This window comes from Parasteatoda tepidariorum, chromosome 2 (genome assembly GCF_982258835.1).
Source record: "Parasteatoda tepidariorum strain Cologne lab strain chromosome 2, Ptep-v5.0, whole genome shotgun sequence".
NCBI classification, from domain to species: Eukaryota; Metazoa; Arthropoda; class Arachnida; order Araneae; family Theridiidae; genus Parasteatoda; species Parasteatoda tepidariorum.
The window spans coordinates 68,663,001-68,682,004 of record NC_141756.1 but is presented as its reverse complement, the minus strand read 5'-3'; the positions used below and the strand labels follow the sequence as shown (position 1 = coordinate 68,682,004).

The following is a 19,004-nucleotide window of genomic DNA, read 5'->3' as shown; positions in this document are numbered from 1 at the left end:
TGGTTTTAAATTACCACGTAAACATCGAAATTGTGATTTTTGACTATTAATTTTATCTTATGAGTAATAGATTAGCAATTTCTGCTACTATAGAACTCATATGGCTATTGCGTAAATTTTCATATCTTCGTGCGTTGTGCATATTTATTTTTTCTTACAATTTTTCATTAAAGAATTTTGGGCAAATATATGAATTATGTAATTATCAATTTAATAGCCTTTGTAGAAGAACATGTTAAGTTGCGTTTCCGTTAATTTCAGAAAATCGATTTTTATAAAGTATTGAAAAACATACTGAAGAGCTTGTTAAGAGGCCTCTCCTCTTACAATCGAAGAACTGTCGAAAGGGTGGAGACAGGGAGGGAAAAATACAAATATGTTTTTATTTCTTTAAATTTACTTTTTATGAATAAACTAATGGTAGATATTATACTCTATTTGACAGTATCTTTCGATACATGTGAAATATAAAGTCGCCACCCAAAGCTTGTTAAATACAAAAAATTACCAAGAATATATAAATCAAAAATTTAACTTGAAATTCAAGATGGCGAGGACAGAGGTCTGAGAGGAATTTTAGAGAATTAAGAAAATCATCTTTTTAAAGCATAGAAAACATGCGGAAGAGCATGCTAAGTTGCATTTTAGAGAATTTTAGAAAATCAACTTGACAATATATAGAAAAACCAAAAATTGGTTACCATATATTCCATAAAAGGGGAAAAAATCTAAAAGTATAGGAAAAAGTGCCGAAGAACATGCGAAGTTGCATTTCAATTAACTTTGAAAATCAACTTATAAAATGTAGAAAAACACGCGGAAGAGCATGTTAAGTAGCATTTCATTTATAATTTTTAATAACAGAGGATTTTTTTTATCGAATTAAGGATAGAAAAAACTCGAAAAAGCATGTTAAGTTAAATCTTAGAAAATCAACTTAATATATAGAAAAACCAAAAAACTGTTGCCATATATTAATTCCATTAAAAAAGAAAGAAACACTAAAGATTCTCGATCTAGTAGTAGTGCTTATCAATTTTAATAAGAGCTAAATAATCTACAGCATTATTTTATTACATAACCAACACCTCAAAGCAATGAAAGCAAAACTTTCCGATCTTTAGTTGCAAATAACAAAAACCACCGATCTTGCTGTATAAATTTCAGCTTAATAGGTAATCATCTTTACTCGTATAGTAATACCTTCTTTAAGCAATCTTACCTTCCTTCATATCTATCTTAATTTATATCTTTTTTTTTTTTTTAAAGGAGACTCACTAATGGGCAACTTTCTTCTGAATAAAAATGGCGTTCTTATTCTCCCTAATTCTACTTTATTCGATTCGTAGGTGTTAAAAACGGGTCAGTAAAAGTAGAGTCTTAAGATAATTTAATGCCAAGGCCAAGGAAAAAATAAGTCAAATGATTAAAGGTGGGGGTAAGAAATGGGGGGAAGGAGTGTTACCACAAGTTGAAAGCAGCAATAAACACCTTTATACATAATCCAATAGTCTCGAACAAAAAGACTCTTGCAGGCGTATCGCGCAGGATTAAGGTTTTCGAAAATGCCACGGTATTTGGAATGAAATATGGGGATTTTGTTGCCTTTAATAGTGAAGACGGCATTGTTGTTGGGTAATGTTTAAAGTCGGTTGTAAACCTCATTAAAAGTTTTTGAGACGGTTTTTTTCTTTTCTTTTCAGGGAATTATCGCTGAGTTATTTTGTATATCCGGCTCGTTATTTTAATATTCTTTTGTGGAAAAAAAAACCATTCGCATTAGCAATGAACACCTATAAATTAATTAGCAACTAACACGTCTAAAAATTAGAATTTCAATTTCTGTGAATGCGTTATAAATATTTAAGTTTTTTAAAGTTGCATTTTTAATGTGTTGCATATTAAATTATCTGAAAGAATTTCTGCAATAACAACAACAAATAAATAATTTAATCAAGTACTTAAAAGTGATTTCATTCTGACTTTATTTTCCAAAATTTATTCAGTATTTTGTATGCTTATTAGTTAAGCGAAATTAGGTTTTAGCAAATTAAGCTAATAGTAATAACGATTAGTGCATAGCATTTTTTTAATTATTTAAAATTAGATTATAACGTTTGAGTCTATTTAATAATAATTGTGTGTTTTGAATTAAATTATAATCACTGAAGTGTGATTTTACTTTCACTTTAAATATTCAAAATTAAATGTTTTAATTCTCTATTCTAGCTTATTAAACTTTTATTAACTATAACTTTATAAATATCTCATTTGTTAATTCTATCTATTAATAGGAAAATAAATTAGACTGGCAAATTAAGTTTATAAAAATGATTAATGCGTATATGGATGAAATAAAGGCATTGTTTCAAAATATAGAACAAAAAATAAGAATTTTACAAAAAAAATTCCTATTTCTTCTGTTCATTTCGAAATTTGGAAAAGTTTTGCGAAATTAATCCCATGCAATTTGGATAATTAGGCGTCAATTTAAAATATTCATTCTTCCTAATCAAGTCTGTTTTCAATTTAGTTAGTAAAATCTTATCTGTTTCATTTTTTTATATTTCGCGTATTTTTGGCACAATTATACACGAAAGTTGTAAATCCATAACTCTATTATTAATCTAAATTTGCTAAACGGAAAAAAAAAAATAATTACCCTAATTCTGCCGTAAATCTTTCTTTTTCATACTTCCGTGTTTTCAAACTTGTTATCTACCGATTATCGTATTGATTATAAATAGTAAGTTCATGGGTTATCAAGTTGTTTATTTAATGTGAGGTTTTTGTTTTGACTGTATTCAATATCAAAGCAATGAACTTTTATCGTTTTCTGACTTACCTGATGGAAATTTCTTTTGGAACACTTTATTTATTTTCTTATCTAAAGAAAAATATTTTTCTTTAATTTTTTATCATGATGATAAATATTCTAAATTCTACTTCTCCTTATTTATTTATTTTCATGTTTGACTATTTTTACTTTATTTTTTTTCTTCATTACCGTGTCTATATTTTTTGCTAATTTCCTCACTCGTTTATTCGTTTCATTGATTACTTTATTTATCGTTTGATTTTGCTTGCATCAATAATTCATTTATTTATCGTTTGATTTTGTTTGCATTAATAATTCATTTCTTTATCGTTTGATTTTGCTTGCATTAATAATTTATTTATTTATCGTTTGGATATTTTATTTCATTGAATATTATTTTTGTTCGTAAACGTGAATTTTCTACGTTTATTAAAGCCGAATGTCATAAAATTATTGTTAATGGACATTTCTACACTAAAGCACCTAGAACATATGAGGTTCGGCAAACTTAAGTCTTTTACTGACTCATAACTTAAATCCACAACTAACTCAATAAACCATAAGCCGAGGTAAACTGCAGTACTAGACTCTGCAGTTCAACAACTATTCTTGGTGTCTTGTTCAGCTCTCTGATCTCGTTAAGAAAGACCTCAACTTCTGAGAAATGTGTACTTTGCAGTTTCTCCCCATGCGCCTTTGAAGTCTTGGAAACGCAATTTTTCACCCCAACGTTTTGCGTATGCAAACTTAGAATATTGAATATTGGCAGCTATGCGCCACGACTTCTACTTGTGTGAATTTTGCTTCAATCGGATTTTCCATCCTCTCTCCTTCTATCTTCACGAGATTTTATCTTCTGTGTCGATACTTTGGAGGGTCCCGTTGGCAACAGCTCTTTGGCAGACGACTTTTCTTAAGATTTTTCGAAGGTTGAATATTTTATGGACATGAGTGTTAAGCCGCGTTTATTTTCTCCTGGCAACTTGCATATTTTCAGGCGGGTTTTAAGTGTTAGTAGTGATGCTTTTAAATCAGCTTATTGGTGAGGATTTGTTCTGAGCAATATATAAAATAGGTGTTAGTCTTTTTCTGTAAGTGGTGCATGGTACTTTTATTCGTGGGTGAAAAATCTATTAGAATGTCAGCTCTTTTAAAGGCAAAATTAAATTTTAGTGTAAAATAAAACAATGACATCATATAAGAAGGAGGTGAGGTAGCACTATACTTTTAAAGTAAGAAATAGAATGTCATATTGCCTTCCCTAATAAATAATATAGCGAGTTTTATTTTCAAAACTGAGAGTGAAAACTCCTTAAGTAAATAAGTGAAAAAAATACGTAAAGAAGAATATTTAGCTAGATATTGTAGAATGCTCAGATTTCCAGAATTAAATTTTATGGCCGGCTGTAAAATTTAAAATTATTCTGTCAATGTTCAGTATTTCTGCTTTAAACAATGCGGTTTTCAGAAAAGTCACCTTTTTGTAAACACTTTTTCTAATGTTGATTTTTCTCAAATTTATTAAAATGTTATACAAGCAGTGTTTTCATCATAGAAAAAAAATGGGTGACAATTTCTCACCCTTTCTCAAAAGCAGGGTGAGATTTCAGAAAGTTAAGTGAGATTTCTAAAAACTGAAAAAATACAAATAGACTTGGAAAAAAAAATCATTTCTTTTATTATAATACATTTTAACGTCTTCTATTTTTTAAAGCATTGAATATTTTTGCTGCATCATCATAGAAGATTTTGCCTTTACTAGGTATTTGTCCATCTTACATTAGTGCATAAAAAAATTTGAACGTCTTATATGAAAAACCATACCTACAGTAAACACGTGGTTGCAGAGAAATGTGTTCTGAAAGGGGTTCCGTGGTTCGGAGGGGTTGTGTTCTTTTGTTCGAAAAGGTTCTGAACAATATTCAATGCCTACTGGTAAATAGGGAAGCTAGATAACGGGGCAAGTGTTGAAAATAATGAAGATCCAGGAAGAAAAGTGAAACTGATTTTATTCTAAATGACGTAATTCGAAGCTTTTTCCAAAATGCGAGAATTTCGCGAATTTTGAAATTGATTTATAGAGTGCGCGAATTTCTCGCGGTAATAATTTTTTAATGCGAGAAAAGAAAAAAATATGCGAGATTCTCGCGCTGTAGTGAAAACACTGACAAGTTTCCGTTTACTTTTTTTTTGAAATTTTAATATGAGTTTTTAGATCTTTATTAATATATTCAGCTAAATTGTGTAATTTATTTCCCTTTTTTTTTGCAATGGGATTGGCAATTGGGAAATCATTTAATGTTTATTTACAGTTCAATGTATTCCTGCATTCATTTAGCAATGAAAAAAAAAAATTGATATTCTTAGCCAATAAAAGCTTTATTTTGTGTTATTTTCGAAATATTGTTTTCTTAAAGACCTAATTTTATGATACTAGGACAAGAAATAGTTGTATTTTTTCACTAACTTCTCAACGCAACTTCCCATAATACCACCCTGCGATTAAGAAAATATTCACTACACCACATCACTCGTTTTTCTCCAAACCACCAATCTCAACCTTGGCCCAACCAATTTAGCAACGTCTCGCAGATATCGAACTAGTCAAACTCTCACCCAATCTCCAACTTAGGCTGCAACTGTCTGGTTGATAAATTACCACGGAACTTTTTCATCATTCTGTCAATTCTTCTTCATACTCATTCTTCAACACGTTGATGTAAACAATCCCTGACGAAAAAAATAATAATTTTTTGACAAGATGGCAATAAGTATTCAGCCCCCAAGATGGTATTCTTCTTCCAAATTGCGTGCGTGCCATCTGTCAGTGTATTGCCTTTCTTGGTCCATTATAGGCCATCTCCCGTGCCTCCACCACCCCCTTATCAAAGTCTGGCTGCATAATCCCTTGAGATCGGAACTTAGTGTCCTATAATTACGCAACTCTGTGCTGCCTGGCTTAGGATCCTTTCCCCATTTTTCTATCCGTTTCACTTCTGTTTTATGTTTTACGAGGGTCGTTATGTTTTTCCCGAGCAGCTTACTTTTTCATATTTTTTTCTTCTTCTATTTTTCTTTCCTCCCTGTTTTCATCTAGCTTTTTTATTCCACCATATGAAGAAATTTTTTTTTTTTTTTTTTGTGAGCCATCGTCTCTTGTTCTAGTTTCCTTTCTCTAGTTTTACAAACACAGAAAGGAAAGGACTTAATACCATTTCCTAATTTAATTAGCTTAAACTAGAGTATTTGATTCAGTATCGTTTTCTAATTTTTGTTTTGAAGTTTAAATTTTGTGGCAGTTAAAAGACGAAAATCGTTCGGAAAAGTATAACTAGAATATTCGCCTCAGTATCGTTTTCTAATTTTTGTTTTGAAGCTTAAATTTCGTGGCAGTTAAATGACGAAAATCGTTCGGAAAAATATAACTAGAATATTCGCCTCAGTATCGTTTTCAAATTTTTGTTTTGAAGCTTAAATTTTGTGAGTAGCTAAAATGACGAAAATCGTTCGGTAAAATATAATTCGAATTGTAACCTTGGAAAAGAACTGTAATTTTTGTATGGTTAGAATCCCCTTCTGTTCGAAAAAAAATTTCTTCTTTCTTTTACAACCTTTATTAAGCTGTGGGAAGTATATTTTTCACCCACAATTTTTTAATTTTAGATTATCGATATATTCTTTCATCTATAATTTGTGCTGCCACCAGAAAAAAAAAAATACTAAAGAATAAAAAAAAATACCAATGAAAGGCTTTGTTTAAATAAATGTGGATGCGAGTGTATGTAAGCATTGGTGCCAGGAAGAAATGCCAACACTGGGGAGCTACGTACGCTTGTGCGCTATCCGTTCGTTTATTTCTCATCGAGTTTATTTGCAGTACATACTTAGTACACATAGATACGATTATTTATAAGCACAGATGGTCATAAGTAAATTGCCAATTGTTTTTCAGTATGTAAATTTTTGAAATACCACCAACCTTCATATTAAAATAAATAAATAAAAATTAAAGAAAGTCTTAGAAAATCTCGACCCAATTATATTTTAACGCAACTTAGTGTTCTCGCCTGGCGACAATTGTTGCTAAATGTTTCACTGTCGCTAAAATCATACGCATGGGTGACAAATTTTAGGTCTTGAAATATGCCTGAAATATACATGATAGAATTTAAAAAAAAAAATTGCATCGAATTCCATGTTCTTAAAACAATTTATTTTACTAATTTCATTGTTCTACGCGTGGTATGGAAATTCCAATGAAATGTTATGTATTATTCGAAGGAAGGCTAACTTTCTGAGAATTATTGCTAGGATTATTTTTATATAACTTGGAATAAATTTATAGTAACTGTTTATTTTTATTGTTCTACATATATTTTTGAACCAAATGTAATAGAAAATTCTTTTTTTCTTTCCAGAGGAGAATAAATATAGGACAGCGTATGCTTGTGAAGGGAGGCAATTGAAGATCACGTGTGAGGCGGGTCACATGGTGCACTTACTAAGGGCGAACTATGGCCGTTTTAGTATAAGCATTTGTAATGAGCATGGCAATTTAGATTGGAGTGTAGATTGCACGTCACCATCATCCTTCCACGTCATCAAAGAAACGTAAGTAAATCTTAAAGCTAGCTTTGAACAATGGTATCATTGAAGTTTTTCGCACATAACCGATTGATGGTTATTAACAATTATTTTCTACCACTTTGTACAAGGTGTTCTGCAATGATCGCCCTTCATATATATCTTTGTGAAAAATGAGGTCTAAAACAGCATATACATTAGGATCTCAAAATAATATTTTAAGAGAGAGAGTATTCACAGTTAGGTAACGTTTTTAGGTTTTTATACGCAGTCAGCGGACTTTTGTTAGATAGTAGAGCGATTCTTGTTCTTACTGCTTCAAAACTCCCATGCACATTGTAAACAAGTAGAAATCACTTTAATTCGGAGCGAAAAATCACGCCATCAGCGAGAAATAAAATGATTTGTAAAACTAACGGAAAAAACCATCGAAACTAATAAAACGTCAATTGTAGAAGGATTTGCGAATCAAATTATTTCTTCTAATTATTCACAAAAGGCAAATAAGGATGAAAAACTCATCTACTAATAAAAAAGGGTTGAGCAGATGTGAATCAGAACTTTTAGAGGTCATAAAATGACCTCCGGGGTGTCCTTCCGTTTTATATATTTAGTTTGCAAACCTCTATGTACGTATTTTTTTGTCTGCATTTCAGATCAAGATTCTGAATATATCTATTACAGAACACGTTGTATGCAACACTGTAATTATAAAATTTATGCGGGGCAGACTCCACAGTATTTAGAGAAATTTTCCTAACTTGCCCTTTGGTCAGCAAAAAAATCTGGTATGGGGGAAGGTCAAATAATTTTACCAAATTCTTCTCCATTTTCTCATAACAAAGAAGAATTTGAAAATTTTTTGACTGAACGGTGGATAATTTAATAAAATATTTTCTGGAAATTAGTTTTTTGATAAAATTTTCCCATATTAATCTTGTCAGTGCATTTTTGTTAGTGAAACAGGTTGATTACATAGATTGAAAAAAATATGTTTTTAAAGAGCTATTTTAAAAAGAGTAGGAAAAAAAAAACAAGAATACTTAACTCCAGACATATAATTTCTTGACGCATAATTTAGACGTATAATTTTGTGAATAATAAAGTACTTCATTCGGTTGATGACTTTAACTTTCTAGTTAAATTATTTTTTCTTTACTTTTCAAGTAGTTTTAAGTTATTCAATTCTATACTTAATCTGGCTGACATATACTTTAATATTTTAAATCAAAATTAGTTTTCAATTTCAATGTGTCTCATAAAATTTTTAATAAATATATTTTTATAGATAGGTACGAAAACAAATTAAAATTTTTTTTTTATTTGTGTTTTTTATAAAGCAAATAATATTTTATTTTTAATTTTAGTGAAAAAAAATAAGTACTTCTACTTGGATAAACTCTTGTTTACTTTTCTTTCGGTAGTTTCACCTTCTACTAGCATGCAAAAAATAAGTGAAATCTAATTTTTTTTAAAAAAAAGAGACGAAATAACTCATTATTTATACATAACCCTGCCATTACATTATTTACGTTCAAAATCTAGAAGGAATTTCTCTTTCAAATTCCCATCTCTTTATCGCCATTAAAAACAGCCATCCCAAAATTAAAATAACTTGATATAAAAGAAAATAGAAATTTAAAAAAAATAAAATACACATAGCTTCCATAAAGAGTTTTGAGAAAACAAGCTTTTTAAAAATTGAGCGTAGATTGCCGATCAACAATTTTAATTAGCTAAAGCAGTGCCTTGCTTTTTCCCTTGCATGCCACATTTTAAGAACTTCATCAGATTAATCAAGAACTTGAGTTTTTTCAGTTATTTTGGTTATTTTTATAATCAACATTTCTGTGAGCGCTTGCATACTTTAGCGCTTATTCAAGCGTTGAAAGGATAAATTTTCCTAAAAGCAGATATTTGCAGACATCCAGAACTGCGTGAATTTTCTTAATTAATAAAACTAGTATTTCTGGCCTTGATTATGTGCACGTCGCTGATTTCATTATGGTATGGTGTTCTACGTTCAGTTTATTTGTACGTTGCTGTAATCGCATTGTCGCTTTTGAAGTTTTCTATTCAGACACTGTTTAGAAAATCGCTGTTTTTTTAGACTGAATTGTCTTCACATTTTTCTTTCTCTTCACATTTTTCTTTTCGTTTAAAAAGGACGTCAAGGCCGAAATAGCCTGATGGTAGGGCGTTAAGTCCATGTCCAAGAGGTCATGAGTTCGAATCCCTCTGGCCGATAACTTTCCGTGTAGTAAATGGTGACTGGTGCACGTTAATCCTCTATGTGCCTATAACAAATCAATATCTCTGGAGGGACTGAATTGGAGATTGATCATTCTTTGGTTCAGGTCAAAATTACGATCTGTGGATGTATGAATGGGTCAACCTTATAAACGGTCTGTGACGTGTTTGTGGTTGGAGTCATATTCTTGACCATAGATGGCGCCGCTGAAAAAGCAAGGACCGCATCCTCTGCCTTAAATTCGTTTGGTTTCACCAGACTTACTGATATTTGGCAAGGGGCATTTGTGAAACAACAACGGAGGACATAAAAATAAAATAATCCAAAAATCTTATTTTTTTTTCGATACAATACCCAAGAATTCAGTTGATTCGTAAAATTAATGTTCATTGGTCAATTTTTTAGCTAAATGATTTTGAACGCAACGGGTAAATGTACCTTCGAGGATTTGTCAGTTGACTGACTAATCAGCATTTATTGTGCAGGGAAAATCCTTAAACATCCTGAAGTCAAGCGAACTCCAACGTATGATCCTTCTACCAATGTGGATATTTTTAGTTAGCATTGAGATCGTTGCGAGCCGGTAACAATATGCAAATGAATCAGACACATTTGGGATTCGAATCTGGGTTGAATTTCAATATATGAGATCTGAGTCAAAGATGGGAATATAATCCCAACGAAAGAAGGTATTATTTATTTATCTAATGGGGAAATATGAGTAGCAATAACAATAATCCGCATTATTAATATTATTAGTAGTAGTATTTTACATGTTTTTACAATCCATTGAAGACCCCTGATTGGTATTTTGATTGCTGAAGAAATTTTTGTACATCGTATAAAGGTCGCGCTATCTTATACACCTTTGCCTGCTTAGTGAATACTCTTTTTTCTTTTATATTTAGTTTGCATAAAAAGTTAGTTAATCAGGTTGTATATCATTTATCAAGCAATGTTACATATTGTAATTGTTTTTCATTTATGTTAGCAGTATTTTCTGACAGCAGAAAAATTCCTTTTCATATCAAAAATCAAAACTTTCGAATCCCCGCCCCCAGTTTTTATAGTATTCTAGATTAGGGAGGTTCTTGCTAAAGAGAGTAAAGTAAATGATTAAATTTTCTCAGAATAAATACCTCAGATATGGATTAACAGTCAACATGGATTGGACAAGTTGGTTGCTTATGCTATTTAATAGATAATAATGTCAATTGCTTCCTGATCTTTCTATACGTTCTAAAATTGATTTTATCGAATTTACTAAAATATTTTTATGTATTGAAAAAACTCTTTTTCAACTGAAATTTTTTTAAGGAGTATTAAAAATAATGCTGCTAAATCCTATAATCTTTTTAAAAAAAAAAATAAAATAAAATTTCGCTAGAACAAATTTATCGTATTGTGCAAAATTTTATAACCGCTTTTATATTGTTGTTTTGGTAGACAAGAAATGAAATTAACTGTATTATAATACCCAAAGTAGAAAACTTAAACGTGATGTTGTAAAGGAAAGGAAAAATCAAGAAATAAATGAGTAAAAATAAGAATAATACTCCTCCTTTCTTATCTTAAAACCTAATCTTGCATGATTAATTTCTCTTAACTTGTAGAATATCCATCGCGGCTCGGCCTGTTCTTTGTCGGATGTGTTGTGTACTTATACTTTGTTTGAGAAAAATGGCACAAGTCTTGTTTTACTTTCGCTTGAAAATGGCTGTTGCTTGAAAACACTTAAACAAAGGCAAACTTATAATTACATCTAAACTATAATTAGTTTCATTTATCGGCGCTAATGTAAGACATGATTTTAATTTTTTTTAATGTTTTATTTTTCAAAACTTTTTTATTCATAAACAACTATGATCTAAAAAAGGATTATTGTTTTTTTTTTTCTTTTTTCGAAAAGTTATTAAATAACTGTGAAATTTCAGATTTTTATTTCATGTTTCCCCTACTGTAAAAATTAATTTGAATATTTTAAGCTAGGAAACGTCAAAGGAAATATGCTTTCGTGTTATTTACATCTGTTTAATATATATGTTAGATTGTCTGTAACATTACAAAAAATGTTAACAAATATGTCGCAATATGCATGTAGCATATTACAACAGACGTTTCAGTGTTGGCAGAGGCGTCACTCTCCATTGGTGAAGAGCTGAAGGCCGTGAGTTCGATTCTGGCAGTCGACTAAGCAACAAGCGCGTATCTGTCGAGACTGAAAGTCCTCTCATTGGTAGAGGTGTGAGAGTTAGGAGAGAGGGGTATCAGCTTAGGCGCAGTCCACGTCGTCTGAAAGGGGTCAAAATTACCATGAGTTTTAAAGTAAAGAGTCCTGGAAAACAGAGCTAGGTGTTTGGAAATGGCTGGATGATTTGTGACATTACAACAGTAGTGCAGTCGGTAAAGGCCTTTCTCACTCCCCTGATCGCCGTCCTGGAAGCCGAATCAACAACTGCTGTGTTTATGCAGCTAGGTGCACGTTAAATCTGACGTCCACTTACTTGTTGTGGTATTTTGTATTTTCATTTTAAAACCGTGGTTGCACAGCCGACCCAAATTTGGCTTTATGACTACTAATGTTGTAATTTTGAACCAATCCAGAAGACAAGTAAAGCTCTGGATCAGTACCCTCAGAGGTATGATTTGATATGGGAACATGAAGGACTTTGAGTTGATAGATGCTGAAAGTTTCGAGATCTTATCATGGCAGTTAAATTATAGATAATGGTAGAGGTGTGGGAGTTTGGATAACGGGGTAACAGCCTAGGCGCTGTTGACGCCGTCTGACAGGTGTCAAAATTACCATGGTTGTTAAAAATAGTCTTAGAAAACGGAGCTTGGTTATGGTTGGGTGGTATGTGTAGCATTGCAGCGTTATTTATTTTAGAAATTAAAATTCCCAGTGTGTAATTCCGGCTTTGAATAAGAATTACGGAAATATAAATAATAATTATTTTTAGCCATGTTGGAAAATTTAACGTATAAGATACTTTTATAGAGCGTATAATTGATATCTTCTTCAAACTTTAAACGAGGAATTCACACACAAAAAAAAAAGTATTTTTAAAAAATATATTCGCATCATTAACACGTTGTAGGTTTACAGTTTTAATTTGGTGATAGCATTATATTTGATAGTATTATAAATTGATAATATTATATTTGAAAGACTTGGAGCAAACACAAAAATGTACTAGTCCTTAGTATTTTTTCTAAAAAAGTTCTTCACAAGTTTTCGTAATTTCCAGTAGAAAGTATCACAATTCACATCTTACTGCTGGAATGGAAAAAGTGGAGTTACTCTAAACGCTCTTTAAAAAACACTGCCGTGAGTAATTTAAAAAAGCGGCTCATCACTATTTCCCCAAAACCCGTTATTTTAATTCCCACAGTTTTTTTTAATACATTTTATATTATCTTTAAGTGAAGAATATTTCTGTGAACCCAGCAACAATTTAGCCGCCCATCCGACGTTTATCATCTTTAAAAAAAAAAAAATATTACTTCATTTTATGATTTGAATATTACATGATAAATTTGACAGCTAATGATTTCTAATTAAAATGAACACTACTCCAAGCATTTATTATTGTGTAAATAATAAATTTTTCACTCCCATCATGTGCATGCAAATTATTTCTGACGTCAAAAAATGTTCAGGATACAAAGTTAAAAAGGTGCAGTCTATTGATGTTCGTATAAAGTTAATTAAAGCTCATTTTTTGCACTCTCTTCAACTTAATTTTGATTACTCATCTAACCGGCCGAGTGCATCTCGTCTAAACGCGGGAGCCTTGTTGGGTTCTTAATTGAATGAACTTGATTAATGAAGCTCTATTAAAGATAAGCACCAGCACTGGCGATAAATCACATTAAATTAGAAGGAAAAAAAATTATAAAAACAATTGCCATTGAAGTGTAGTTGGTGACAAAATATAAATTACTTTATAAATCGCGCTTGATGCCTACGGAAGGCAGGCTGCTAAGGTTATTATATATCTTTTCAACTAAAAATGGACGTGCACCATTGTTGTTCGGAGTTTTCTCAATTACTCAGGCGTTACAGAGAAACTTCCTCTCGTTTAAAATTGTTCGAGAAAAAAAAAATTCAAAACAATAACTTTCTTCCAAAAAGTAAAAATAAGGGGAAAAAAATTCTAAGCGCCTTTTCGTAAAATAAACACACTCTTCTCCGCCGCTTAGTTTATGTTCGTGAAATTACTAATCGCTCCATCGTAAACTACCGAAAGATGAATGGTTTCGAGAGAGAAAGAGGAATAAGAAAGAAAAGGGAGAAAATAAACTTAAAAAACTCAAAAAACAAAGTAGATAAAAAAAGTTAATTAAATTCTACTGCTGAAACTTCGCATTAGAATGTTAGAATGCTGGCGGGTTTTTGGAGATTTTACTTGGCGCTGTTTTGCCACGCTGCCGTATGTAATACGTTTTTAATGAATATAATCGTCACAGAGAAGTTTAAAGCGCTGCAATTTTAGAGGATAAAGTGCTCATTGCATTTTTTATTCATGTTTTTCTCTTGAATACCGCTTGATGGCGATTAGAGGTTTTCTAACTGTTTATTTTTGTATTCAACATTTTAAATATTAATTTAAAGTTCTTAATATGATAATGCATGCAAAACAAATTCTGTTTTTATGCTTATGTACATTTTTATTGAATGAAGTTTGTATGTAGAACTTTAACTTAGCAATAGTTTCTCATAAATGTTTGGAAATTTGCTTACATATCTTTGATATTTCAAAGAAGAAAAAAAAAAGATCTGGTATCAAATTATATTCTTTATTCGTAATATAATTATTATAGGAGTTTAATAATGCATATAAATAACAAAATACTTTTTCAACTTCAAAAAATCCTGTTATCTGTTCTTATTTTCAATTTCGACTTTAAATTTAATGGCAGGATTAATTTATTATCGAGCATCTTTTGTTTAAACATTATTATTTACAAATTATGCCAAAAATTTTACATTAAAATGACTTCATATATGATTTATTAAAAAAATAATTTGTTTTTGCTAAAGCAGCTAATTATGTCAAAGAAGTTTAGATGATGAAAGGTAATTAAATCAAAGATCTGACCTTAAAATAGGAATAATTTTATCAGCGCTTTTTAATTTACACACAGTTATTAGTGCTTTTTAATTATCCAGATAACTGCATTTCACTTTAAAATTTCACTCACTTAGCTACAGACGAACTTTTATTCTGTTAACTATGAAAATATTAGTTATAAATTTAATATGAATACATTTAAGTTTGGCGCTGATGGTAAATTAAAAATTGCCTTTGAATATCAGTATATTTTGCATATTTTTAGCGATATGTATAGTCTTAAATAATTTTTTTTTTTTTTTTTGAAGAAACGGAAAAATTAGAAACAGAAATTGTGAAACTAAAATGGATTTTATTTTTGGCAATGTAGAAAGTATATTGCTATGTATATTTATATCGATGAATATAACCTCAGAAAGAGTAGTATATATGTTTTTGGCTACCTTGAAAAGCAAATTATACATAGTATACATAACATATACATAATCCTGAAAATGTGAAGATTTGATCAAGAGACAGAAAAACGTTGAAAAAAATCTTATCTTAGGAAGAATATGAGAGTTAAAAAAAATGTGAAAGATTCAAAAAGACAGCTTAAAAAGGCGCTGTATAGAAATTATCTTTCAGCTCCATAACTAATTTAAAATTAAATGTATAAAGAAAAGCGAGTTCAGGCAAACCTAGAGTAAGCCATAAAGTTTCAAGCACAGAAAATAAATTTTCAAATTATCAAAATAAAAATAAAATATTGGAGGATAACTTAGGGTTACCCAATGAGGAAGTTCTCGCCCAACAGTTTGTTGGACCGATAATTTGTTGTTCGCTTCCAGGAATTGATGTTTTTTTTAAAATTTTTTTTCCATCAATTGAAACTTCATGTCTTACTCTTAGTTTGCTCTGCTAAATTTTAAATTAGTTATGAAGGTAAAATATAATTTGCAATAAGTTTTTCCCGTGGTATAGCGTTTTTTTAAGAGATAATCCATCTCTGATTTAATTTACAACAATGATACATCAAATCTTTAAACTGAAAAAGTAAGAAGCAAGTTTGTTCTAAATAGAACCCATAGCAATACCCCTGAAGCACTCGCGTAGAATTTTCTGAATAATTAAGAACAGCTTAATAGCTTTTCCTGTACATAAATAATTTACACACTCTCATGAGCAAATCTGTCTATTTCCAGTGATTAATCCCTTTGACCATCTGTAGATGATCTCTCAACCGAAGAAAAAAAAAATTCTGAATTTTGGATGGACCATAATCCATTAAAAATGAAAAACATTTTTATGGTTGTTTTCATGTTTTGATTTGCCTCTCCATAATCAATTATAACCAATTTATGTTGCCAATCTTGTACATTTCCCCGCAGCATTGCGGAAAGAAGTACACAAAAATTGTAGTTTGGGGGATACGAACTTGGTGAAGTGTATCTCTTAAACATGGAAAGCAACAAGTTGACTCTCTTTCGAATATTAGGCCTCGAAATAATAATTCTTTTTAGGGAATTATTTGCAGTTATCCAACCGTGGGGTGCTCGGTATGGTATTTTTTCGAGTAGCTTTAATTTATTTTTAACATCTCCCCTTTTTCTACTTCAATGGCTAGTTTCATTTTATTGTAGTATGTTTACACGGGTTGTGAGTTTATGCTTTATGTCTTTGATATTTCTGAATTGTGATGTTTTAAGCTGTTTGTCAGACGTGAAAGCGACCAGTTGGAACACTTAATAGCAAAATTGTAGAAAAATTGCAAAATAAATATTTTACTAAGCACTTTATGGCCAAATTTAGTGAAAAGTTTTTGGATTTGAGAACATGGTTACATAATTTGTTGTAACTATAAATCTATTTCTTCTGCCAAGTCGTAAAACATAATAATTTTAAATGTGAAACATTGTTTTGTAAATAGCTTTTCCTTATTTCTCTAGTTTTCCTTCATGAAACTTTTCTTTTTAAGCAATAACTCAAATGCCAGAGATGCCAACAAATATTTTCTAATGATAGCAAAATTTATGCTTTAGTTGACAATTCTTGATTTAGTAAATTTGATTCTTAGGGTTTTTTATCGCCACTACTTCTAAATAATTCAAGGCCTATAGGAAACGCCATTTTGCTACATTTATTTTTGAAATTGAATCTTTTAAAAGGTTTCTAAAATTAACCAAGCATCTGCGAATTTTAGTTTATAGCTCCGTTTTTTGAAATATCTTGTAGAACACGAAGCAATTCGATCCTCACACCATATGATAGAGGATTTAAAATTTAAACTATTTAAACATTCTTGCTAGCTTAGCATAATGTAGCAAAGTTTTGAAATTCAAAAATTTGTATTAAAACCATTTTTTTAATTTTCAGAGACAATAAGAATAAAAATCATTAAATAGATTATTAAATTTTAACGTTTTAAGAGCTACCTCAGTTAATAATTAAAATTTAAAATCCTTTTGCATTCTGAAGTTATTATATGTTGTGATCTGTATATTAAATTAATTGAAAAATTCCGGTAAATGTCGAATTTCAAAACAAATATTATATTTGTTTGCATTATTGCAATAATTGTTTCTTTTACTTATTTCATCATTATTATAATTTTTAATAAAAGCTGCTACTAAATAGTTTCGGGATGCTTTTTGCTAGATACAATAGAAATTTATTATTATTTGTTCAAAATTAGTATTATTAGTATTCGAATTATAAGCTTCATTGTTATTAGTTCAAAAGAAACTAGGTTTATTTTATGATTTTCGTGGAATGCACTAGGAATAAACACTTTTGACTACATTCTACATTATTTGGGAATAAACTTTCCTTCGTTTATTTTAATATTATTAATCCCGAATTTATTATTATTATTCATAGTAGCATTAGCACTATTACTATTAGTTATAAATTATCATTATTATTAGTAATATTGAAATTGTTATTAATTCCAAAGAAGCTAAATTTATTTTATGGTTTTTGCTATAAACAAAGGATTTGACACCACTTTACATTATTTGAAGTAAACTTTTATTTATTTGTAATTGGTTGTGAATCATTATTATTACCAGTAATAGAATTTTCATTATTATTAGTTCTAAACAATTGAGATTTATGTTTTAACTGAATATATTAGAAATGAGCAATTTAACTTCAATCTACATTTTTTGAAATAAGAATTAAACTTTTATTCATTGTATAATAATTGGTTGAGAATCATTATTATTAGTAATATTGAAATTATTGTTATTAATTCCGAAGAAGCTAAATTTATTTTATGGTTTTTGCCATAGACAAAGGATTTGACTACACTTTATATAATTCCAAAGGAACTAAATTTATTTTATGGTTTTTGCCATAAACAAAGGACTTGACTGCACTTTATATTATTTGAACTTAACTTTTATTTATTGATAATTGGTTGTGAATCATTATTATTAGCAGTAATAGGATTTATTATTATTAGTTCCAAACAATTGAGATTTATGTTTTAACTGAATATAATAGAAATTAGCTATTTAACTTCACTCTACATTTTTTGAAATAAACTTTTATTTATTGTATGATTATTGGTTGTGAATCATTATTATTAGCAGCAATAGAATTACTATTAGTTACAAAGAATTTAGATTTATGTTTACACTGAATAAATTAAAAATGAGCTATTTAACTTCTCTCTACAATATTTGGAACAAACTTTTTTTTATAATTTATTATTATTACATATAATTTTAAATTAAAGGTTCTACCAAACTGTTTCTAAAGAAGCAAAATTTATTTTATTGTTTTCGCTGAATGCACAACTTAAAAAGACCAATAAAAATTCTTACAATTTTCAAAAAGCTTTTTCGTTAAAATAGAAAAAAGAACAGATATTTCTGTAAAACCACAAATTTATTCTTTTACCTTTGTAATTAAAGTGAAATTCTAAATGTTTTTCTGAGCACTTTGCTTAATTCCACGTTCCTTTTCAGTTTCCTTTATTTCTTTTTAAATTTATCGTCTTCAATTCTCCACTTCTGTAGAATGTTTTAAAATGTTGTTTATGTTTAGAGTAATTTGGCAAGAAAGAACTTTATATTTTCTTTAGTATTTTCTCGTGCAAATGTATATCAATGCCGAAATAAATGGTGTGTATAAATGAATGTTTTAATTTTTTATTTTATTAACCCTAACTATCTTTGTTATCGTTGTTTTATTTATTTTAATGATTGATTGTATAGAAGAGTACCATCTAAATCGTGTTTTTGAAAGAATTCTTTTGTTTTTCTTTTACGAAATTGAAATAACTGAA

General features: G+C 29.7%; 1 protein-coding gene across 6 annotated transcripts in view; it reads left to right on the top strand.

Moving 5' to 3' along the window:
- Positions 1 to 19,004, top strand: part of LOC107451346 (latrophilin Cirl) — a 266,378-nt gene that overhangs the window by 109,954 nt on the left and 137,420 nt on the right. For all 6 annotated transcript variants that reach the window (XM_087157480.1, XM_087157483.1, XM_087157479.1 and 3 more), the window contains exon 3: positions 7,237 to 7,429. In XM_087157480.1, the coding sequence (XP_087013606.1) occupies positions 7,237 to 7,429 (193 nt within the window). The remainder of the gene's footprint in view (positions 1 to 7,236; positions 7,430 to 19,004) is intronic.